Source organism: Pteronotus mesoamericanus, unplaced genomic scaffold (assembly GCF_021234165.1).
Source record: "Pteronotus mesoamericanus isolate MK-2021 breed Mesoamerican mustached bat unplaced genomic scaffold, CSHL_Meso_final scaffold_651, whole genome shotgun sequence".
In the NCBI taxonomy this organism is placed as follows: Eukaryota; Metazoa; Chordata; class Mammalia; order Chiroptera; family Mormoopidae; genus Pteronotus; species Pteronotus mesoamericanus.
The window spans coordinates 21,286,307-21,311,144 of NW_026555325.1; the positions used below are offsets into that span (position 1 = coordinate 21,286,307).

The 24,838-nt window shown below is 41.5% G+C and overlaps 1 protein-coding gene across 8 annotated transcripts in view; it reads left to right on the forward strand.

Annotated features, from left to right (window-relative positions):
- PKP4 (plakophilin 4) overlaps window positions 1-24,838 on the forward strand; it is a 239,611-nt gene that overhangs the window by 204,238 nt on the left and 10,535 nt on the right. For 6 of the 8 annotated variants that reach the window (XM_054562431.1, XM_054562437.1, XM_054562432.1 and 3 more), the window contains exons 12-16: window positions 13,452-13,635; window positions 16,587-16,704; window positions 18,210-18,401; window positions 18,599-18,772; window positions 21,736-21,886. In XM_054562431.1, the coding sequence (XP_054418406.1) occupies window positions 13,452-13,635; window positions 16,587-16,704; window positions 18,210-18,401; window positions 18,599-18,772; window positions 21,736-21,886 (819 nt within the window). Of the gene's footprint in view, window positions 1-13,451; window positions 13,636-16,586; window positions 16,705-18,209; window positions 18,411-18,598; window positions 18,773-21,735; window positions 21,887-24,838 lie in introns of all 8 variants that reach the window. The other 2 variants (XM_054562436.1, XM_054562430.1) reach the window with 1 other exon arrangement.

Sequence of the window (24,838 nt, forward strand, 5' to 3'; positions counted from 1 at the left end):
TACATATTTGCCAAGATTAATGGAGACAAGAAAAATTATTCATATTTCTCAGTTCTAAAATTTAGTGGTACCAACCTTAATATTCAGTGATATTTTAAGAGTGACTAATCCTGATACATTTTAAAGCATAACCTTAAAAGATCCTTGAGCTCTTTCATTAACTCTTCCTCAAGCCAAATACTCATAAGCTGCCTTTAAATTACAGAATCATCGGGGTGGAGGGGACCTCAAAATTCATTTTTCCCGTTTAACCATGGGTCCCCTGTACAGCTTTCACACAAGTCACTACTCGTCATGTGCTTGAACCCACAGGGACAGGGAGCTCAGTATCAATACTTCATGGAATTAAAGCTGAGCAGCAGGGTTTTTCAAAAGCAACAAGAAGTTATTATGTATAACTTGAGATGGCAAGGAAGATGAGCCCTCAGAAGCTCATTTTGTTAGCAGCAGCTCTTCAAGAGAAGACCTGTTAGTCCCAAATCCAGCCTTCCATCTCCCTCCTAAACAGGAAAGTGTGTCCCCACCTCAGCCATCCTCCTTGAAGTATGTCTGTTTCAAAATGGATAGCAGGGTGCTATGTGATCGTGTCACCCAGTGTTCCCTATCAGCTACCCATCTCTGTAAAATCCCCTTTGAAAACAGAACATTACCCTTCCAAATGTCAATGTTCTGCCAGTGTCTTCTACCAATTATTGTGGCCCTGGCCAGCCTTACACAATGCCCAGACTTTGTAGGTGTTGCCTATGTAGGTGTAGGGCAAATGACACTCACCTTGGGATCATGAACTGATAAAGCACAATGAACTGATGTGTTCAAAATGTTATTATTTGAAGAAATTACTATCCCATTGAAGCTACATGTTCTATTATCCTTAACATCAGGTAATTCCACCTAGTTATTAATCCAGTGTCTTTTTTCTTAATCCCCTTTGTTTCAGTTTGGCATTGTTAATGTACTTAAATGGAGAAATTTTAGCTTTTTTTTTTTTTTTTTTTTTTTTTAAAGATACCTTGCCTTTGTTTTAAATTTAATAAACTGTCCGGGGCCTCCATTTTTGGCCACATCTTTGTGCAGAGAAATAAGACAGTTGGGTTGTCATTGTTACTTAAAATAGTTCTCTAACATGTAATATGATTCTTGTGTTTTCTTCATTATGTTGACCATTTTCCAGGCTGAAACCTAAATAATTTTTTTAGTAATTTCTGATATACATGGGTGCTCTGAATAAGGTTGCTTTTTAAAAAAAAAGAAAACAAAAGTACTTGAAAGCTGGATGAAGTAAGGTTTTCCCATTGGGTTATAAGATGAATGTCTGCTAGGCCACAGACTATGGATGGAAAGTGGAAAAGAACTCATTTGTTCAATGTAATTAAATAGTGTTCCTAAGCTAGGAAATATGACTTTCAAGTTTTTGAGCATCTTAAAAGAATCATTTTTTTAAAACTATAAAAATTGAAGGTATTGCACAGACTCTGGAAGCCTGCCGCTGAATGCACCAGCTGTCCCCAAACTATCACCTGTCTATTACCTCCACTGACAATGGTGTCAAAATACCAAAAGTATAGCCTTTGTTCTTGAATAATAAAAGACTTTGTTTAAATGACAGCTATATTCACGTCTCTTTCAATTTAGCAAGTGATTATTCATCCATATGGCTAAGTAAAATATTTCTACACATTCCTTTTAAAATTTTGGATGCCAGCAAGGGATTCCAGATACTATGTAGAACATGAAATGAGGCATTTTCTCTTCCTGGTTGTTAGCTTCATATTTCTAATTAGACAATAAATTCATAAGAAAATGATACTCATGCACTAAGGAATGGTAGGTGGGCCAGGCTAAAGTTCAGCAGACAGCAGGACATTTTGTAAAGGGCTGGGGCTTAGTGGATATGGAGTTAGCCTTTTGGACTGTTACATGCCATTACAGGATGAAATAATTTATTACACATGACCCTTTGGCCTAATTAATATGCTTTAGAACAGTCATTTATTCTCTAGTTCAGAGAGGAGTTGGCCTGTTAGTTTCTGTCCTGCTTTTTGAGAGCCACTTGAGCTGTGGGGAGCTGCATGGGTATTTCTCACAAACTTAGCAACATCCCCTCTCATTTCCTAGCCCAAGTCAGTAGGATATTTACCACTTGGCCCACTTTGTAAATTGATAGCAATAGAAATGTATGCTCTTATTTACAGAACACTTAAAACCTTTAAAAAATTGGCAAGAAATAAAATGACAAAAATTTAAGACTAACAAGAAAAACAGTTTATTGTAAATGGGATAACTCTTAATTCACAGTCACAGAACTTTGAACTGGAAAGGACCGTAAATGAACCCTCTGTTCTGCCCCCATACTACCCATACTTAAGGTGAGAAATGGGGGTCCAGGGAGACTGAGTCCAGACTCTGGGTTCCTGGCATACGGGCGGGAGCTCCTCCTTCCCTGCTGCCGTCTCTGCCCACCCTGGCCCAACTGCAGCCACCAAGGAGTGCTGGGCAGGCACAGGCCCTGCGGGGCAGCTGCCCGTTGTCATGTGTTGTTTCTCTTGTTCTTTTAAATTCCCACCAAAAAGGTAAAAGAAAAAAATACCCCACAGTATCTCTTGTGCCCTGAATTTTACCCAGGAATGTAGAGAAGTATTGTTTAGCTTGGCCACCAGCGTAGTCACAGCAAACTAGTGATCAGGTACAATCACAGTTTCAGGTCACTTAGAAAACACATGAAGTGTGGTTTTATAGTCTTGTGACTATAGTTCAAGACAAGTTCAAGATTTATAGTATGAAAAGATTCAAACTTGTAAGTGGAGAATGACCCTCTATGTGTAGGCTCTGAATGCTGAGCAAAATGAGGCAGTCAAGTGGGGAGAGGCAGAGGTCCCTGCGGTGCCTCAGGTGGTCAGCCATCAGGCAGAGTCAATTTTCTCAGCACAAGAATAGTCCCATAATGACGCACTCCCACAATAGAGCAGAAAGCCAGTAAGCCGGAGAAAAATGTAGGCACGAGACAAAAGTCTTAAAAGATGCCCATGAAACCCTAATTCGGGTTCTGCAGGTTCATTGCAGATTCTTAGTCTAATTCCTCAAGGCTTGGGACTGGAGGCATTTTTGTCTCTAAGCTTCTGCAGGTACCAAACAACTAGGTTGAAGATTTATTGCAATTACAAAGGAATGGGCACATTTCTGGAACAGGTAAAAGTCAAGTGTGGAACATGCAACTTCAGTGACATCGTCTCTAAATGTCTGACAGTGTAAATAACCTCTTTCTGTGTCCTCAAGAACAACCTGGGTGGCCTGGTCGCTGTGGCCTGTGTGCTGCCTCTGCATCAGAGCAATTCTTTTGGAGAATGTCCCCTCCTATAACCTATTTACTTTTACAAACTCTTCCTAACAGACAGAACCATCCATTTCATTCTTTACGGGCAGTCTTAAGCATTTCTAAACTGTAAGCTGATTTATTTTCAGTGGAAATGCCTTTCCAGGGCATGTAGGACTACATTAGGTCATTAATGCTCTCAACCTACCCATGAAGTTGGAAAATTACCTGGAATAGAGAGTAAGATATTGAAATGTAAATGTGTGTCTATAAAGAAATTTCTAGATCTTTTCAAAGATGCTGTGATCCACCTTTATACCTGAAAAATCACAGAAACACAGGCAAACCCTAATGTTCTTTAAAGACTCTAAAGATCTATCACTCATGTCCTTTAGCTGAGGAAAATTTAAACAGCAGGGGTAATCCCCTTCAAATGAAATATGTAGGCTGGGGCGCCACCGCGTGTAGCGTTCATGGCTAACACAGGTCTTCAGTTCCACACACCAGCCCCAGGGAAACTTCCTTCCCTCAGGTCACCTAAGGATTCACTCATTATGTCTTCTGAAACTGGGAATACTGACCAGTATGACCACAGCTGGGGCTGAGGTAGCTTTCCCATGCCTGACGTGGAGTATGCATTAGCTGTGTACAGGATATATCTGGGAGTGATATATCCCAGGTGAACCAGGCAAGCAAGGCCCACTGGGCTGGACTGTCCGCCGCCTGGGAGGCTGGCTGTGCCGGCCCATAGGGGATACAGTGAGCAGGCCTGTCCTGAGAGCAGGGGCAGGAAGAAGGAAGCACAAACATGCCTGTGAGCCAGGACCAGGCCTGCACATTCGCTGCTCTGAGGGTCCCTGCATAAGTTTCAGGAACCTCTGCTAAAAGGGTAGTATCTTAGGATCCTAGGAACCATTATAAGCCTCTGTAACTTGCCTTCCTCAGAATGTATCCACAGCTCGGCTTTCCTATCACTGAATACAATACTTCTGTCTCACTCATAATAATTGCCCATCATTTCAGTTCCATTTCAGTTTCATTATTTGTTCACAGCATTCCAGTATTGGTGGAAAGCTGGAGTGGTTTGCCTGAAGCCACAAAGGGCAGGCGTTTTCTATTGCACTGTTCTTCTCTCACTCCCCCCTCAATTGCCTCACTTCTGTTTCAGCACCATGTTCTCAAACGTGCCAAACTCCTGGCTCATCTTTGACTCCACGCGCAGCTTGCATCAGGCTCCAGGTCTCATCACAAGTATTCCCCCTCCCTCTTTGCCTTCCCATCCCCTCCTCTGAACTGCTGCTCCGGCAGCCTTACTGTCTTCCCTGGGATGACACCTGTCCTTGTATTCCACACTTCCCCCACCTGCCAGTCAAACCTGCATCCCGTCCTCACCTTCTATGCCAGCTCCCAGTCTTGACATTCCCTCCGTCCTGCTCCTCCCCCAGGGCTGGTCCCCCTGGAAGGTTCTCCCCGCCTCTGCCCGGCATCTGCCCTGCATACTCCAGCCCGGATGTGATCGTGTCCAGTCCTATCAGACACAGGTTCCTGTGCTCAGAAGAACATCCAGAAAGAGGCAGCATAGTGTCGGGGAATAAATAAGTGTGGGCCATAATCAGATCCACCTGTTTCCTTCCAGCTCTTATGGCCCCAGGCAAATCACCTCGCCCAGTACCAGCTTCCCCAGTGAGAAACACAGTCCCGGCTGCTTGGCATCTTTTGAGGATGGATGTGGAATGCCTGGCATGAACGGTGTGGGAGCTGTACTGTTTGTTGCTTTTCCTGTGCTCGAATGCTTTGTCCCTAGTGCCTTGTGTTGTAACTGTGACAAGGCCTTCCGAGGACTCACCCTACATTTCTCCCTTAGAGTCAGTCCAGCATAAAATGAATAGCATCTCTGCCAGTACTTTCCAATTGAAGTATAATGCAGGAGACAGAATTCTGGACTTCCTCGTAGCCACGTCAAAAAGGAAAAAGAAACAGGTGTTATTTATGTTAATATGTAATTTTTTACCTTATATGAATTACTTTAAATAATTACCTTATAAGCAATATAAAAATTACTGACATGTTCTACAGTCTTTTGTGTGTGTTTACCAGGTCTTTATACTCATAGCACATCTCAATTTGGACTAGCCACATTTCAGTTGTTCAGTAGCCACATGTAACTGACAGTTACTATGTTGCATATTGCACGTCTGGACTATCCTGGGAAAAATTAATGTGTGTCTGAAAGGCATGAGGTACATGGCTTTAATGGACAGGGATGCAGGGGGCCATATCGTGACAGCATGTAATCGCCGTAGCATCTTGACATTACTCTCTTCCCAAGAAAAAGTCTCAGAAGTTTATAAAAATCATACTGGACTTAGGGAAGAGCTTCAGAGAGAAGAAATGGAGGAGTGTTTTTTCTAGATCCTGGATTTCAACCAGAGACTTCTAGAGAATACGTTGGAGGCAGGTGCTAGGATCAGGCAGGACCTTAGGTTCAGAGGCCTATCGTCCTGCTTCGTTATCTTAGAAGACAAACAGACACTCTGACCCTCCAGTGCAATCTGCACCCTTGATATTTTACATTTAGTCTAATATTTCTACCCCCGTTTATCAAGAATGCTTACAGGGTGGGTGTACGTGACCCCAGTCTCTTCCAAAGAGTCCATAGATGAACAATTACTGGGAAACGACGATATGTCTACCAGGAAGTGTTCCTGATCCCAGGGAGCTGAACATAGTTATGACAGTGGCTTGTTACGATGCTTGCTGTCTGCCAGGAACAGTAGGGGACAAGACCCATTCCTCTGTTCTCTGAATACGTGCTCTCCACATCCCTAAGCCTGGGGTAGTTTAACTGACCTCATGGACGTTGTATGAAAGTGCATGACTAAAATGGGAACGTCAAGGACAGACACTGGGAATGAGGGTAACTTATGAAAGAAAATGCACGGGCCTGTCCAATGGTGATATTTGAAGTGCACTCGGGATTTGGGTTATTTTGGGGTTTTTTTTTTCAGTGTCCATGAACACTTGTGGGGTTTTTTATGGGGTTGTTGTTTTTTTTTTATAATTAGAAAACAGGGAATAAATATAATCCTATGTAAAAGTTAATCATTTTAGATTTCTTTTATATCAGAAAAAGAAATAGTTGTATAGAATGTTAAGTAAGTGTCCTACCAGAGAAATCACATCTCCAAGTGTCCTTTGTTTGGTTTTTAATGTCCTTTAAGAAATACATTTTTTAAATAGTGCTATTATTTTAATTAATCAGTAAAATCGGTTTCTAATTCAACTATAAAATTATCAGTTGGCTTAAAGAATAAGCTATAAAGCTAGGTTTAAATGTGAGCTCTTTGAAAATTCTGCTGTGTAGGATTTATGTGCAATGGTAATTTAATTACTTTATTCATTCTTTGTGGGGAAAAATGAACTTTCATCTCTCATGGCAGTATATGATTGTGATTATTGGTTACTTATAATAGTGTATACTTTTTCCTGTGGTAGAGAATATGCAGTGTTTTCTAAAATAATATACATAAAATTTCATAATATTTTCTAAATTACTTTGTATATGCATATTCTTAGTTCTCACAACAAACAGCTAATTGCTCTAAATTAAATAAAAGCCTCCAGCATTCTAAACCAAACATAGTTTACTTTTAACTTCCTCTTTGGGAACCAGGAGATAGTGGAGTGTGCTGGAAAATATTTTTTAAGCAAATTTTACATTAGGATGTTGGAGGTAGAGGTTTATCATCTTAATGGAAAATGCTAATCCTACAGCTCTGTATTTTCTCATCAGACTTGCTACATCTGGGAGTTAATGTATTTTCTATTCATTACATACTGCTCTAGCAATGTTCTTCCTGACCCATTAAATGAAGCCCTAGACAGACTAAGTGGAGAGAACATTGTTTTATTACTACCTTAGTGAGGTGGAGTGCACACAGGTATTATTAGCTGGCCTTAAGAATGGTACTTTTAAGTTAGAGTTGAGAAACCAAATTAATCATTCCATAGCTAAGGCTTTTAAGTTTAATTGAACCTTCTTCATTCAATATTGGTTGATCAAAATAGGTTGTTTTAGCTTTCCATAACCTTATTTTTAAAATAGAAAGTGAGGAAGAAAAGCCAGTTCCTGGAGACTTGCTTTGATGTGTGAAGTGGCCAGTTAAATCCACACCAAATGTTGTTCTCTGCATTACACAGTAAAGTACAGCATTAGAGGGATAATGTAACTTACAGTACAGGTGATAAAGTCACCTTTGTGTGGGTCCCTTGAATGCCATAGACTTAGTAAAAATAGAATCTCCCCTTTTTTTCTGGTCAAGAATAATTTTAAACATTTTCTGAAGTTGCAGTAATGAAAGCCTAAATTTCTTCTCTACTATAAGACTGGTTTTATGATTGATTAGTCAACTCAGTTGACCAAAAGTTAGCATAGTGAGCTTATCTAAGAAGGGTATTCTTTTTTCTTTTTTCTTTTTTTTTCTTAAATAGTGGTTCTACTACAGTTGTCCCAATCCCCGCCCCCCCACCATTGCTCTCCCTGCCCAGCCCTGTTGTCCCTGTCCATGGGTCATTTATACTCATTCTTTTAATAGGCCCTTATCCCCCACCCTCCTCCTCATCTGGTCCCTGTCTGTTTCTGGTTTCCGTGCCTCTGTGTCTGTTTTGCTTGCTTGTTTGTTTTGTTGATTCGGTTCCACTTATAGGTGAGATCATAATGGTATTTGTCTTTTGCCACCTGGCTTATTTCACTTAGCATAATACCCTCCAGTTCCATCCATGCTGTCGCGAATGGTAGGAGTTCTTTCTTTCTGCTGTATAGTATTTCATTGTAAATGTGCCACAGTTTTTTGATCCACTCATTTACTGATGGGCACTTAGGCTGTTTCCAGCACTTGGCTATTGTAAATAATGCTGCTATGAACATTGGGGTGCATAGGTTCTTTTGAATTGGTGTTTTGGGATTCTTAGGGTATAATCCAAGCAGTAAGATTACTGGGTCAAAAGGCAGTTCCATTTTTAGTTTTTTTAAGGAAATTCCATACTGTTGTCCATAGTGGCTGCACCAGTTTATATTCCCACCAACAGTGCACTAGCATTCCTTTTTCTCTATAACCTCGCCAGCTCTTGCTGTTAGTTGATTTGTTAATGATGGCCATTCAGACAGGTGTGGGGTGATATCTCATTGTGATTTTAATTTGCATCTCTCTGATGGCTAGTGATGTTGTACATTCTTTCATATGTCTATGGGCCCCCTGTATGTCCTCCTTGGAGAAGTGTCTGTCTGTTCAGGTCCTTTGCCCATTCTTTAATTGGATTGTTTATCTTTCTGTTGTGGAGCCATATGAGTTCTTCATGTATTTTGGAGATCCAACCTTTGTCCAAGGTATCATTGGCAAATACGTTTTCCCATATGGTTGGTTCCCTTTTCATTTTTATGATGTTTTTAGCTGTGCAGAGCTTTTTAATTTGATAAAGTCCCATTTGTTTATTTTTTTTCCTTTGTTTCCCTTGCCCTAGAGGAAGTATCAGCAAAAATATTGCTGCATGGGATATCTGAAATTTTACTGCCTATTATTTCCCTCTAGGACTTTTATGGCATTGTAGCTTATGTTTAAGTCTTTTCTCCATTTTGAGTTTATTCTGGTGTATGGTGTAAGTCGGTGGTCTAGTTTCATTTTTCTGCATGTACAATGCCAGATCTCCCAGCGCCATTATACTTCTGCCTACTTTGTCAAATATTAATTGACCATTGAGACATGGGTCTATTTCTGGGCTCTCTGTTCTGTTCCATTTATCTATGTATCTGTTCTTATGCCAGTAGCCCACTGTTTTGATTACAGCAGCCTTGTATTACATTTGATGTCAGGTATTATGATGCCTCCTACTTTGTTCCCCTTCCTCAAGATTGCTGCGGCTTTTCAGGGTCATTATTGGTTCCATATAAATTTTTGAAATATTTGTTCTAAATCTGTGAAATATGTCATTGGTATTTTAATAGGCATCGCATTGAATCTATAGATTGCTTTGGGTAGTACGGACATTTTAATGATATTGATTCTTCCAATCCATGAACACGGTGTATGCTTCCATTTGTTTGTATCTTCCTTAATTTCTTTATTCAGTGTTCCATAGTTTTTTGAGCACAGGTCTTTTGCCTCCTTGATTAAGTTTATTCCTAGGTACTTTATTTTTCTTGTTGCTATAGTAAGGGGGATTTTTTTTTTCCTGTTTCTCTTTCTGATATTTCATTGTTGGTATACAAAAGTGTGTTCAATTTCTGAATGTTGACTTTGTATCCCACTATTTGGCCAAATTCATTTATTAGGTCAAGTGGTTTTTTGGTGTAGCCTATAGGATTTACATATTTTTAATAATTTAACCTTTTATAATTGTACAGCACTGGTCCTTTCTGTTTGCATTTGGAGGAATGGGAGTTCTGGCATGTTGGTTCAAAGACATAGAAAAGCAATGGGATCCTTCTATCCCCATAGCTAGGATAGTAATTTCAACAATCATCTGTTTTGGTCTTCGAGTGAAAGGCAGGTAAAACTATGCTGACAGATTTCTTTATAGATCCAGAATATTGTTCTACCCTTCTCCCCATAGTTATAGACCTTAAAGGCACTCCTGAATACTGAGCTTTAAGAAAAGGCATGAAAGGGAGATAATACTGAAGAAGTAGATATGATAGTCAAAGAAATAAAAAGGCAACCCAAAAACAAATAGAAGTTATTAAGTTGGATTAATCAACACATTTTTAAGTTTCTATTATGTTTCTTGCAAATGTGTAACAAGACATAAGATGATGATAGAATTTTGTCCCTCAATTATTTGCTAACAAAATGAAAATTTAAAGTAAATCTAGAAATACAAATGCTCATCATCCTTTAAAATATCAATACGTAAAATTTCAAGCCTACAAAATAATTAAATGGGAAGTTAATTAATTTTGTGCAGCTTGGCTATTTAAGGTATTTTATGTAAAGCACACAATTCCTGGGACAGAGTAAAACCACAGTAACTGTTCACGTTACTCTTGTTTATACTGATTTATGGACATTTATCTGTTCAATCCTGTGTAGATATAAAGTAATAGTAAATTGTAAGATGATCTAAGGTAGGGGTGGGCAAAAGTAGATTTATAGTTGTTTGGGAAAAAACATGCAAGTTGTTATTATTAAAGTAAATAAACAATAATACAAGAATAAACTCTGTCTCGTATACTCACAGCTGTAAAGCTACTTTGTCCCACCCTGTAATTCCACTGGTCATTTTAAATGCTAGTAAGAAAAATAAAGAACAGTATAAAATTCTAGTACTTACAGAGAAAATGAAGGGAATTTGCAAATCTGGGAGATATCCTCTTACCAAAAGTAGGTCTCAGCAGTAGCCAGAAGTGGAAGCAGGAACCATGAAAAACAAGCTTTTCTGCCAATGATCAAAGAACTTCTCCACCTCAACTTCAAGATCCAATGTACTGAAGAACCACCCTCTTCTTAGTCATGTTTTCACCTGAAGTTTGTGACTCACACTGTTTAATTTTCTCTAGAGAGATCTAATTTTACACATGTAGCCTATATTATAATAAGCATTGCTTTCCATAAACCTTGTCTTATTGTTAATTTTGCTGGAATGAATTTATTCTATATGTTAGAAACCCCTGTTTTCCCCTATGTGATGAATTTTGTGGAGTGAGGAATTTGAAAAGCTTTGACAGAAACATAACTTGCTCCAATGGCATTAAGAATACATGTTATAAAATTGTCAGCAGGGAAGATGATGAAATGACCCTTCCACACCAATGGGCTCTGGGCCCCTGCCGCTCCTGTGGCTGGCTCATGCTCCAGCAGGTCCCGTTGGTGCCCTGGGGTGAGTATAGTTGGCCTTGTTAGCAGGAAATGGTAAAGCCTCATCCATGGCACCCTTCAATGCCTCATTCCATTCCTCCCCCTCCTCCTCCTCCTCCTCTCTTTTTTTCTTTTCTTTTTTTCTTTTTTTTTTTTCTTCTTCTTTTTTTTTTTTTCGGTACCCTCAGCCGAGGACATGCTCCCTGACTTTAGAGAGAAAGGGAGGGTAAGAGAGCGAAAGGAAAAGAACATCAATACGAGGAAGAAACATTGGTCAGTTACCTCCTGCACTTGCCCCAGCCAGGTACCAAACTTGCAACCTAGGCATGTGCCCTGACCAGGAATCGAACCCACAACCTTTTAGTTTACAGGGTAACACTGCAACTAGCTGAGCCATGCCAGTCAGGGCCTGTTTTTTCCTTCTATCTTGTCTACCACCTTTTGTTACTTGGATTGGGGCAGACCTCCAGAGACTCATCTGTAGCTCCTTGGTTCCTTCCATGGTCATTAGTCCTCTGATACTTCTCCACTAAGTGCTGCTCAAATTTGTTTCGGCACGAAACCTTTTTCAAACAGAAACATACTGAAGCCCAATTTGAGAATAGATAAGTATGGAGCCACAGTTAATTATATAAGCAGTGATCTGTCATGGTAGAAAGAACAAGCTTTCAGACACAATGCAAGGTCTTTAGAACTGTCTGAATCTTCTTCCCTCTCCAGGCCTGACTAGATGGGCTGCTGCTGAGGCAGAAGTCCTGAAAGGCTGAGATTGTGTTGGGCTATCCTATTCCAAAGGAAGGGTATGAGCAGAGAAAGGCAAGAGTCCTTAGGGAATAAGGGAAAGCCAGTCATCAAGATGCAGAAGTCAAAGCTAAGGGAAAGAGGAGAGGAGCAGGCACAGTGTGGAGCAGACCCAGGACCCAGACGTCTTCCCAGGATGCAGCCCAAGCATCAGCGTGCCCGCCCCCGCCATCCACCACTCCCTCCACAACAGGTGGGAGGGGCCAGGCAGGCTTTTGGGCAAGGGATGATCCTTTCTCAGTTAATTGGCAGTGTATTGTTTCACTAACTTCTGTTCAAGCCCTTGGTTCTTACCTCTCCTTCCTCCAAAAAGAGTAAAAGCTCCTGTCAGCTCTCTTCACCACCCTCCTTCACGAAGGGCCCTGTGCTTTCTCCAGGCTTCGAGGAGGCTGAGCAGTTTGCAGGCGTACACTGTCTTGTCTCCAGCCCAGCACTCTGAACTCATGTTCACAAACTTGACCTGCTCCCAGGGATGTGGGCAGGTTTTGTTGACTCCTCCTCCAAAAGTGTTTCTGTGTGTTGACAGTTCTAAGAGCACTATACAAACTTCTGAGCAGCTTACCAAGGATGCATCAGGCAAGCAGGGCTCTGACTGCAACATCTCTCTTCCACCTCCTTCCCTCTTACTTAGGGAAATGAATGGATGTGAAAATGACATTAGAGTAGCTATAATCTTGAATTTGCTCTAATTTCTAAAAGAGTAATTATTAGGAAATCTGTACTACAACAATAACCCACCTCACAATTGACACAGAAATGAAGATAATCTAATGTGTTTACAATTTTAATAGCACTCTAATAAGCTACATTTCAGGTCTTTTGTCCTAGCAGTCTTGTTATCAATTATAGTATGGGTGGCTTTTAATTTATTGGGAGTTTCGCCTATATCCAGAAGGAGTGGCTATAACTTGCACTTCTAAAACACATGGTAATAACACTCTTAAAGCAGAAGTAGAAATACCTAAACCGTATCTAAATAAAGATGAAGGAGATGTAACCACTTTCTTTGCCAGTAAAGTCGCTGCCAGCATTAAGCTTGAGCTTCCCAATAGTGAAAGTAAGAAGAGAAAGGATGAGCATGATGAGGAAAGACTTTTCAGTCTTCTGAGAAAGAGAAGCTTTTTCTAAGTTCTAAAAATGGTTTGTTTCATGGAACACTGAATGTAAGGGATAATGAAATGAATGACAATTTTACAACAAATGCATTACACTAGGATCCGTTACCCTCACAGAGGAACTAATTTGCTTTGTAAAAGCAATAGCTGTCTTGCTTGATAGACACGTAGGCTCTAAAACTTAGGAGAAGGTCTGTTACAACTTTGTGGTACTGCCAGAAGCTCACATATGTTCACTTAACATTCATCAGAGGTCCAGCCCAGCCTGGTTGCAGTAGGTTAGGTTTGGAACAGACTGAGTTAATCTGTTTATTTTATTACTGAAACTGCAGGACCTTTAATTGATCATTTGCTGTTTAAAATCTCATTTTTTAGGAGTTCTTTGGAATTTATCCTCATGTGATGCTGTTAAGATGACAATCATTCGAGATGCTCTCTCAACCTTAACCAACACTGTGATTGTTCCACATTCTGGATGGAATAACTCTTCTTTTGATGATGATCATAAAATTAAATTTCAGACTTCCCTCGTTCTGCGTAATACAACAGGTTGTCTGAGGTAAATTCTTTATCTCTTCTTATTAATTCTGTGATTAAATAATATGTCATCAGTAAGTTGATCCTAGAAGAATTGACTTCACTTTATTAAACCTACCTAAATTTCCAAGTTTGCTTCAAAATTTAGGCCACTGGACTTTATCTGTGAAGAAAGCATCATGAGCTCAGACTAGTGTCCTGAAAGACATTATCACATAAATGACTCTTCTGTGATTTAGTCAAAAGTCCTTTCAATCTGAAATTCTGCCAAAATTCCTGCATTTTCCACTTCAACAGCATTTTTCCGGTTATCACATTCTGATTGCTAATGTTCTTGTATCCTGGTTTTTGTTCAAGTTCAAAATGTGAAGGTTAAAATATTTTTGCTTTTAAAAGAGTACAGAGAGGTGTATGGTTTAAATAATCATTGAGTTTGAGTTTTATAAATAAATGAAAATGAGCCCAAATAGCATTTTTGGTCATTATATTCAGCATGTAGAATCCATAAAGCCTCTCCTAAGTGCACACAGTATTACTCATTATTTGCCATTAACACTAACCAGCTCAATTTCTGCCGTTTTCCCAGGCTCAAATGCCCCGAGAACTGGAAACTAATCTCGGGGCAAGGTAGCATGGTGATGATGAGAGTGGGCTCTGGCCTCACACAGCCTGGTTTCCCATCCCATTCTGAGCCTGAGTTTCCTCATCTTTAGAATAGGGATATTAGCACCACCTCAGAGTTACGAAGAATCAGCTTATAAAAAGTGCTTAGTGTTGTATCTGACACACAGTGAGCACTATTTGACATCTAAACCTCTCTCTACAACAAAGAGCTTGGAAGAGGGAGAGGGAGAAGCCTGGGCTGCTGCACTGGAGCCTTCCTCCATTGTGACAGGTGACAGCTGGCCACAAAGAGAGGGTGACGAGTCGCTCATATCGCCTGCAGATCATTTGTGGAAGCAGCATCTCATTCTCTCCCCATACCTGGATCCAGCAAGACCGTGATCACTCTTCAACCAGCCTGCCAGGCTTCCAGGAAAGCCCAGAGGCCGGACACACACTCAGGCTCCCCTGTGGTTCATGGCCACAAACATTTGGTGAATGCCTTCCCTGTGAAACCAATGATGAACAATACAGGCTAGGTCCTTGCTCATGTTATATTGGGGAAGGCAGACGGCCAAACAAGAAAATAATAATTTGTGCCATTAAAAAAGTGGGTGATGTCAGAGTTATTAGGTGATTATTTTGATAATCCAGTGGTCTCCCATAGGAGGTGAAATTTAAGCCATAGATCTGAAATACCATAGGAGCTACTTATTTGTGGGTAGGCGTCAGGAAGACGTGAGTTCTATGCAGCGGTAGTGGGTAGCATAAAGGCTCTTGGGCAGGAATGAGCTTGGCAGCTGGAGTTTCCTGGTCAAAGCTCAGAGTAGAATCAGATTATATAGGGTTTTTTAAATCAAAGGACTTTGCACTTATTCCAAGTGCCATGGGAAACCATCAGAGGGTTTTAATCATGGAGCGATGGCACTGGTGTCTGGCTGCAAAGTGGAAAACTGGGTATGGGCAATGGTAGAGACAGGAGGCGAGGCTCCTGTAGTGGGTTATCCAGACAAGAGGACAGCGCCTAGACCAGGCACGGGAGAAAGGCAGGCAGATGGAGTGGGGAGGGTTTGGTAGCGGACTGAATATCAGGGTTAAGGGAAAGGGAGGGAAGAAGGATAACATTTAGATCTTTGGCTAGAGCAGCTGGGAGCACAGAATTGCTGTGGATGAATTCAAAGAGACAAGGGTGGAGGGGTGAGTGCTTTTGAGTGTTGGTCCTTTTGAGATGTCTAATTAGCTAATCATGTGGTGATATCACACGGAAGCAGTTGGATAAATGAATCTGGAGTTGTGGAGAAAGGTCAGGCTAAATATGCACATTTGGGAGTTAAGGGTTCATAGGTTGTATTAAAGCCCAGGAGCAGAAGGAAGGGCCACCTAGGAGAGTGCAAAGATAAAGAAGGGACCAAAGTAGCCCTGGACCCATCCAGAGGGACCCACGGGCAGAAGAGGGTGAGAAGGGAAGGCAGCGAAGTGGAAGGAAAACCAGAGATGCGAGAGGGCCAAGGCGCTCATGGAGGAATGGCAGAGGGCACTTGTGGAGCGCTGCCAGGAGGGGGCACAAGGACAGAGGAGGGACCGCAGGTGACATTCTCTCTCTGGTCCCAAAAGAATAAAGATGAAAAGAAAAATCTTAATATTTGCAAAATCTCAGAGGTAGCCTAGAATCTTGTTAATGGGACATAAAATAGACCCTTATAATTTGGTACCAATTCGTGAAGACAAACTGATATCAAAATTTGAATATGGATAAGATCTAAAACAATTTTCAAGTTTTTTTAATAATTGAAAAAATGATAAAAAGTGCAGCATAAGCAATTGTCCATTTTTAACTCGAATGTTTATGGAGGAAATGTTTACTGTTTTTGAGAAGCATTTATGACCACCTACTGCATGCAAAACATTAAGGTTCCCTAATAAGGCAGGTAAAGCGTGCCTAAAATTAGCAAGCATGGCTAACAAACAGGCTACTTTTATGTGGCATGCACTTTTCTAATTGCTGTATAGGCAGCAACTCATCGCTTTCATACAACCCTATGAGATAGTTACTGTTATTCTCCCCTTTTACATATGAGGAAACTGAGGAGGATAGGCCCAAAAATCATTATGTTTGGAAGTTAGAAAGTGGCATGTTGCAGAAAAGATACAAAGCTGGAATATTCCTGCTTTATTCTGTTTGTGTGGATAATGGGGAGCTAGCCACTGTGAGCTCTCTGGATGCTAAAATAGAGACCCCCTGAATGCTTGCTCCAGCCACATCTGCATGGCTCCCCTCCCGTCTGTTTTCTCAGATCATTAAGGTAAGACCCTGAAGCTAACAAGTGAGATGTTGATCTCAGCAGCTCCCACGTGTCTCTGCCCATTTAGGAACCTCAGCTCTGCAGGGGAGGAAGCCCGGAAGCAAATGCGATCCTGTGAGGGGCTGGTGGACTCGTTGCTGTACGTGATCCACACATGTGTGAACACATCCGATTACGACAGCAAGGTCAGTGCCTGCCTGGCCATGTGAGGGGGGCACGATGACAGATGACAGCAGCTGCCTCCCACCACTGTTGGCATGCCATTCATTCTTTCTGGAATTCTTGAGCCTCTCTTCCTCATTATGCTACCCTCCAGATTAAAGGGACAGTCTCTCTAAAAATTACAAGTTAACAGGGACATGACAACTTAAGAAAATATCTTAGAACTATGAAAACTGAGTGACTGACCTGGCAGGGTGACAGGGCCCTGACCTTCTCTGTCGTTCTCCTGGGCCCCTCGTTGAGCTGATTGACCCTGCTTCTCTTCCCTCCCGCCAGAATCAGATCCAGCTGCATAGGCATTACCTACTGGATAAAAATCCCTAGTCAAGGCACCGAAATCCCTCGGAGCAGTCCACAGCCCTGACCCCAGCACCAGCTTTAAATGCCTCTTTTTACGTCCCCAGTCTTGGGCCTTCCCCTCCTTCTGTTGTCATGCTGATCTGTTCCCAGCATGAGCTCCTTCCTCTTCTTTCCCATTTGCTCTGTCCCTGCCTCCACGCAGGGAATGGTGCCCAGCAGTTTTCAGCTGTGACAACCATCCAGGATTTATCCCAGGATCAGGGCTTCAGGAAGGTGGGAAGAAACAGGAAGGAGGACTAAAAATGTCAAGAGTTCAAGGTGGGCTGGGCACTCGGTGCTCACCGTGGACTGGACCAGGAGAGGCCATAAGAAGTCCTTGGGTTGTAAATATGGGTCTGAGAGAGGAAGGAAGGATGATAAGTGGTAGTCTCGGAGAAAAAATGGGGAGGAGTTCAGGGTGACGGCCATGTTTTTATTTGAGCCTTTTGGGACCAAAAGAACTTCAAATGAAATGGAGAGGAGTAAGCAAGCTGGAAGAAGAGCTTGCTGAGCAAAAGCTGAGCTTGACTTTAGATACTCTTCCCTTAGTGAAGTGGCATTTCGCCTCCCAATTAGAGGTGTGAAATAGACTTTTAGGAGCAAAAGACCATGTACAGAAGGCAAAACGTCAGCAGAGAAAAGAGATCATGGAACTTTCCACAGAGGGAGGGGAGAGTTGGGAGATGGAAGAAGGAGACAAACATGGGACTTGAGGGGATGGGCAGCCCGGCAGTGGCGCGGTGGGACGGATGTTGACCTCACCTGTTGTCATGATGAGGATTTCTGGTGAGGAGCGAGCTTCTGGCAACTGGCTGCACTTCTGCCACTGCAGCTGCCCCTGAGTCAGAAACACTGGGCATTTTTTTTCTTCCAGGGCCTTGCACATTTTAGTTAGCATAAAATCAGATCCTCAGATACACCAAGAGCGGCTCTGCACTCTGTCATTTGTTCTAGAAGTCATAATTCAAAGTTGTAGAGTCATAATTTTCCTTAGATTGTTTCAGGTTCCCATAAGAAAAAGCAGTTCTTTCATATTCTACATTTATTTAATATTGCTGGCATTCAATACAGAAGCATTTTGCATGAATGTGCTACAATGGCTTTAATTATATGCTGTGTTGGGTTTCAGACCGTGGAGAACTGCGTGTGTACCCTGAGGAACCTGTCCTATCGGCTGGAACTGGAGGTCCCTCAGGCCCGGCTGCTGGGGCTCAACGAACTGGATGACTTACTAGGAAAAGAGTCTCCTAGCAAAGATTCAGAGCCAAGCTGCTGGGGGAAGAAAAAGAAAAAGAAAAAGAAAACACCACAAGAGGATCAAGTTAGTATGGTATTTGACATGAAACTTAAGTTTCATTCTCTTGGGAGTAAGAAATCACATAGGTGCAAGAAAAAAACAATTCTCAGGATATAGTTTTTCTACATAGCAATAGCTGAGTCCGTCAGAGACGGATATTTTCAAATGTTGGAGATTGTGTCCATTTTGCTCCCATATAATGTGTGCTCTTTGCCTTTCAGTGGGATGGAGTCGGTCCTATCCCAGGGCTGTCGAAGTCCCCCAAAGGGGTTGAGATGCTGTGGCATCCGTCAGTGGTAAAACCATATCTGACTCTTCTAGCAGAAAGTTCTAACCCAGCCACCTTGGAAGGCTCTGCTGGATCTCTCCAGAACCTCTCTGCTGGAAACTGGAAGGTAGGATATCTTCCACTTACCCACACTTCTTTCCATCTCTGCATTCACGTCAGCCGTGGTGGTGAAAGAGACATGGTTGTTTAGAGTTTGGAACGGGGGAGATAGTAGTTGGCTCTGGGAATGCAAAGATGATTCTGACATAGCCCTTGCTGTGAGCAACCGAAGGCTAGTGAGCAAAACAGAGAGCTCGTCACTACAGTGTAGACACACAGGATGTGTATGCTGTGGGGTCTTGTGGGAGGACATCTGTTCCAGCCCAGCAGATGAGAGAAAGGCAAGAAAAGGAGAGAGCCAAGAGGTAGGCAAGGTGTCCTGGAGGGGTGGTGCTGCCCAAATGGACTATTTAAGAATGAGCAGGATTAAGCCAGCAGAGTCTGAGGTTGGACGTGTAGAGGGAGTGGTCCAGGTAAAGGGACAAGAGAAGGAAGGCCTTCGTGTGAGGACAGTCTGGGTGGAGACTGCAGGCTGGTTGCTGGAGCATTTGAGGGCAGGACAAGAAGCAGCCCTTACTAGAGCCAGGCGTCATGAGCTGGTCTGGTAGCCGAGCTTCAGGGGCTGGAACCCGACCTCCAGTCCAGAGGCACCACTGAAAGCATTGAAGCAGACAAGTGACACAGGCGGATGTTGGACCCTATTGGATACGGCAGTGCAGAAGGTGAATTCGAAGAAGAGGGAAAGTAGTGGCTGGGATTTCACTGGGAAGTCAGGTGAGAGATGCCGAGGGTGTGAATTGGAGCTGAGGTTGGGCAGCGACCCAGGGACAGAGAGGAGCTGCTGCTCCTCTCAGATGCTTACAGAACATACACGTGGTGAAAGTTTCCACTTCCCCTTATAAGTGTGTGACTTTATGAAAATTGAAGGTAGTTTCCTACTGTTGCTATTTTAAGCATGTTCTCAAAACTTTTAAATGTCATCTAGCAGCTTCCCAGACAATCCTTATCTGTAACATTTCAACCTCTAGAAATTTCCTGAAAAGTGTATTTTAGCAGAGTTACTACAATGCTTGCTCTTGGCTGCCTCCTCCACCATTACCCAAAATGAGAACCTTTTGGCCACTCTGTTATCCATGAAAGGAAAAAGCACTGCTAAGCCTGGGCATGGTTTATTTCATGTAGCCAGCTGTTGTTAATGGGTATATACAGACAGTTATGGCCTAGTGCTTAGCCAGTGTGGTCATTTTGTTATTGTTCTTTTTAATTAAAGTGCTAATAGCTTAGCATGTAAGTGCTGCCTCTGGAGTCAGAACCTGTGGCTTTGAATCCTGGCCCCTCCACTTACTAGCTAGGGCCTCGGATATCTCTGTACTTAGCTTCTTCATCTATGAAATGGAAATAATATGTATGTCATGATGTGGTTGTGAGGATTAAGGAGATAATAAACATGGAGGACCTTGCCCAGCACATAAGTATTCATAATATTTCTGCTGATGACTCAGCATTCACCTCCAGCTTGTGACTCAAGGATCATTTGATGATAATAAAAAAGACAATGATTAAAAGAGGTGTGATTTGAGTTGTGTAGAATTTCATTTCTGGGATCACCAAGTGAATGAAAATTAGATGGTAAGCTCATTTAAAAATATGAACAGTAAAACAAAAAATATTTTACTATATATAAAATAGTAAATCAAAATATTGAACCCTTGTTAAGAAAACAAGATAATCACGGCCACAGATGCGACCAAGTCGCAAGCTGTCTGGGGAGCACCGGTGTCTGGGAGCTCAGGTGGGGAGGTGCTCCAGGCCGGGCTTAGCCATTTGGTCTCTGCACGAGACAGGCGTTGGTTCCGTTGCTGCAGGTTTCCGGGAAAGAGTTGATAGAGGTGCCTGCCCTGTAGCAGTCATATGTTCTATATCTCCCATAGATTTCACTTGATTTGGAAAATAAGAGTATGTGTTTCATATGAAAGATATTAATAGGATCTTTAAAATGCATCTTTTTCTCTTATTTGTGTTATTAAAATAATCTTTTCTGTTGGTATTCAAGAAACTGAGCTGTAAATCACATATTTTAATGTTGAAAATAATACAAAGGTCTGGTAGATCTTTGTCCTGATGTCTTGACAGCAGCTGGAAAGGATTAGATGTTTAATGAGCAATATTTTTTAGTTATCCAAAATTTTGAAAGACGATTTGCCTTGGTAAAAATGTCAGTGAAGGCTCAAAACAAGATTAAAGTCCCATTTTCAAATGTTACCTTTTTTCTCATTCTTTTGGTGTTTCCCTGATGACTTAGCATTCATTTCCAATTCATACGATGCACACACTAACTCATTGTACAGACTTGCCTCATAATCACAAAAGACTTTCTTAACTACAGATTTAAAAAAGAAGTAACAGCAGCTAACTAATCTTGAATGAGAGAGCATTTTACACAGAAATGTACTACTTTTCCACCAGTGTACATGAGTTATGTTGCTTGGGGTTTCTGGAGAATTCCTTTTCTTCTGGGGCAAGGGATATTTCCAAGAAATCCCTTCGAAAGGTTGTGAACTGTAAATATTGTTGCAGAGAAGATGGGGGTGGAAAATGACTTGATGGAGACAGGTTCCCTTTAATGTGTGATGATCGGTGACGAACTCTGCCATCCTATTTATAGCCTCTGGACCTGGCATGGGTCCAGCTGCAAAGAAGACACAAGATTCTTCCTTAATCATGTTAATGTATTTGAGGTAGAAAGTAGTCACTGCCTTCTCTTTTCTGCACAAAAATATCTGGCAGATGGTGGTTTGAGATTTTCAGGCTTCAGGAATTTTTTTTTTTCAATCAGTCATCCTAGCCTATCTTTATCCCAAATTATGATTTTCTCTTTACTGACACCACAAATTTAATCTCCAATTGGAAAGAAAACACTTAATCTATTAGTTCATCTTTTGGAAACATCATTTTTAGGCAACATTAACATCTGAGAGTTGAGCTCTGTTCTGTGTTACTTATTGCCTTGTTTTGCTCTTTGCTCACTAGTTTGCAGCGTACATCCGGGCGGCCGTCCGCAAAGAAAAAGGGCTCCCCATCCTTGTAGAACTTCTGAGAATGGATAATGATAGAGTGGTTTCTTCTGTGGCAACTGCCTTGAGGAATATGGCACTAGATGTTCGTAACAAGGAGCTCATAGGTATGTTCTGGTGACCAGGTGAGCTATAATGAGAGAATAACTACATTTTATAAAGTTCTTCTTTTGATTTATAAAAATATGACATTTAAAATCATTAGCAACTAAGTCCTGGTCCTGTTTTCTTTGCATATTTGGGTACACCCGCTGCTGTCTATTCTTTATGACTATTCTTGTTCATCAGAAGGCAGGTTCACTAATTAAACCTTGATTAGAGAAGGTACATTTTCAGAAAAGTTAGCAGTTTTACTTATACATTACAACACTACTTAATAGATTTGATGTCTCCATTTCCTACGAGGTTCATTTCTGGAGAAACAAAACGTTTTACTTCTCCGATTCTGACTCTTGAAACTGATACTTCCAACACTATAATATTCTAAAGTTAAAGAAAAAGAAACCACGTGAAAGGTTTGTAGCTTTTTCCCTCTCAGAGTCTGTGTGACTGCTCAACCGTAGGCGGACTACAGTCACTAGCCCAAGGCTATTTCCATCCTAGGGCAGGGTCAGGACTAGGGTTAGGCAAGTGAGGCACACAGAGTACAAAATTTAAGGAGACATTTACCCTTGGACACTTTCATGAACCTGAGAACGGGGCCTCTTCAAGTTTTGCACCCTGCGCAGCTTAGATTGCTTGCCTCCAGGGCATTGCCACATCTCAAGCAGAGAGTATGGAGTAAAGAAAAGACCAGAGACCCCCCCCCCCCAGAAGCCCTCAGGTTAAATCTTAGATCTATTGCTCACTGGCTGTGGAACCTGGGGTGGGGGTGCGGGGTAGTCCTATATTGAGCCCACTGGGCTCAGTTCCTTCATCTAAGAAGAAAACTTCTCAGCCCCTCTCTGGAAGGGAGCTGACTCTCTCCGCCATCCTCACCATGGGTTCTACAAGTAAATGAAATGAGAGAGTGAGGTAGCTACTTATAAACCGCCCAGCGCCAGGCCAGGCCCATAACTGTGGCAGGTCACGGGAGAAGGAGAGGAAATTGAATAAAACCTCAGGTGGATTAGTGAATATGTGTATATTGAACTCATTAAAATACACCTGTCATTAGAGAGGGAGACAAAAATGAAGATAGGAAAAGGGAAAGAACAAAGGCAATAACGTTGACCTTAAAGAGTTGCTGTGAGGATTCGCTGGCGCCTTAAAAAAAAGCACCTCACACAGTACCTGGCACAATTGCTATTTTAAATTATCACCTGGATTAACGTACTCTCTTAACACATGTGTTTGACTCAAATCATCCCCCACAGAGAGGAACGGAGCTTCTTCCCACCCTGTTCATACAGTCTCGCTGGTGCCTGATTCCAGTTGATGTGTCGTAACTTAGTCCCCACACTTCCTTGAGAGAAATCCTTTATGTCCCTAAACAGATACATTTTTATGTTATTTTTGTGAAATCTTTATTAGAATTTCTTATAAAAGAATACATGTAGTTTGGACGTTCTTAATGCTAAAAAATAAAGGGTTGACAACATAAATCTTATGGGAGGAGACACAGGAGAGTGGAAGGTACAGGGACAGTGCTGCGAAGCCCCAAATCTTTGGGGAAAAGGAACAGAAGAGTGTTAGCCTTCTCTCAGTGCATCCCTGTATTGTCTGGGAACGTCCCAATTCCCTTTTAAACTTTCACAAGCATTTTCTCTCTCCACTGATGAGCATTTTTTTACCCACCTGGAGCACACTTGAACTGTTTCATGTATCCATTTTTCTTGTTTCCCTATAAAGATTCCTTCCTTCTTAAGAGGTCTGAGCCCGTCTCTGACCCCTTCACTCTCTCCTCACGTCCATCACCAACACTAGCAATGGACTTTCTCTTCAGAGCCATTTTTCACAAGTACACAAAGTTTTGTCACTTCACAAAAATGACTGCATATTCCAACCAACCGGGCTGTCTGGAGCTACAGGCTCTGAGGGAACCACTGGGCTCACTCGTCTGCAGAGTAAGCTGCCTTCTCCCAAGGGTCAGGAGCACAATTTAAAGTTATGCCATAGCAAAATGACAAATTACACATCACAGACCTTTCAGGCATTTGTGAGTATTCAAAATCACCAGTGCTGACTTACCATCTGTTCTTGAAAACCACGTTTATCTTCTGGCTCACAGGGTCAGGGCAGCTTTCCCGCTCTTCAGAAGAGGGTGTGCTCTGAGGAAGCTAGTCTTCACTTTGACGCACTGTGACTTACGCAGTGTGCAGTCAGGACCAGTCTTCTGCTGCTTACCAGGATATATAAATAAGTCTTTAATAAAAGCTTATTTATTAGTGGAGGGGGGGGGAAACAAACTTAAGAAAATATTCACTTGGGCTTTAATTAATTTCTTTTGTTTGTAGTGCAGTTGTTCCAGTTTGTCACCTGGTAATTGAAAAAGCCAGAGATAATCTCATTTTGGAGAGGAGTAAGAGAAATTGAGTATGTTAAAGAAATACTTCAGTAGCTAGCAGACTCCCAGCCTGTCCTATCAAGAACTTTATTATTATTGAGTTACTCCTGGGAATTAATATAGCCATAATTATAATACCAAAATTTTACTTGTGTCTTCTTTAAAAGAAACTAACATGTTATTATCACTGTTGATGTCAGAACAGCTGATACATACTCTTAATAAAAATGGGTAACTGCATAGTTCAAATGGTAAGATCCGGAAAGATTTAATGAAAATTATTGTTTGGCATCTTGCTTTGTCCAGCTTTAAACCTTATTCAGCATTAAGTTTTCAAAAGCTGTAAGAGGAAACTGAGGTATTTTTGATGCATAAGCATTGAATCAAGAATAAAATTTACTCTCATAATTCCTTTCTTTCTTTCTGTTAATGAAAATAGTTGAACTAAAGCTACTTGATTTTATACACTGATTTATTTACATTTTATTTCACTGATTTACAGTAATATTTTATAAACCAATCATTTCTTCAAGTGACATTACAATAAATCTTAACTTTACCCTGTGGTTCTATT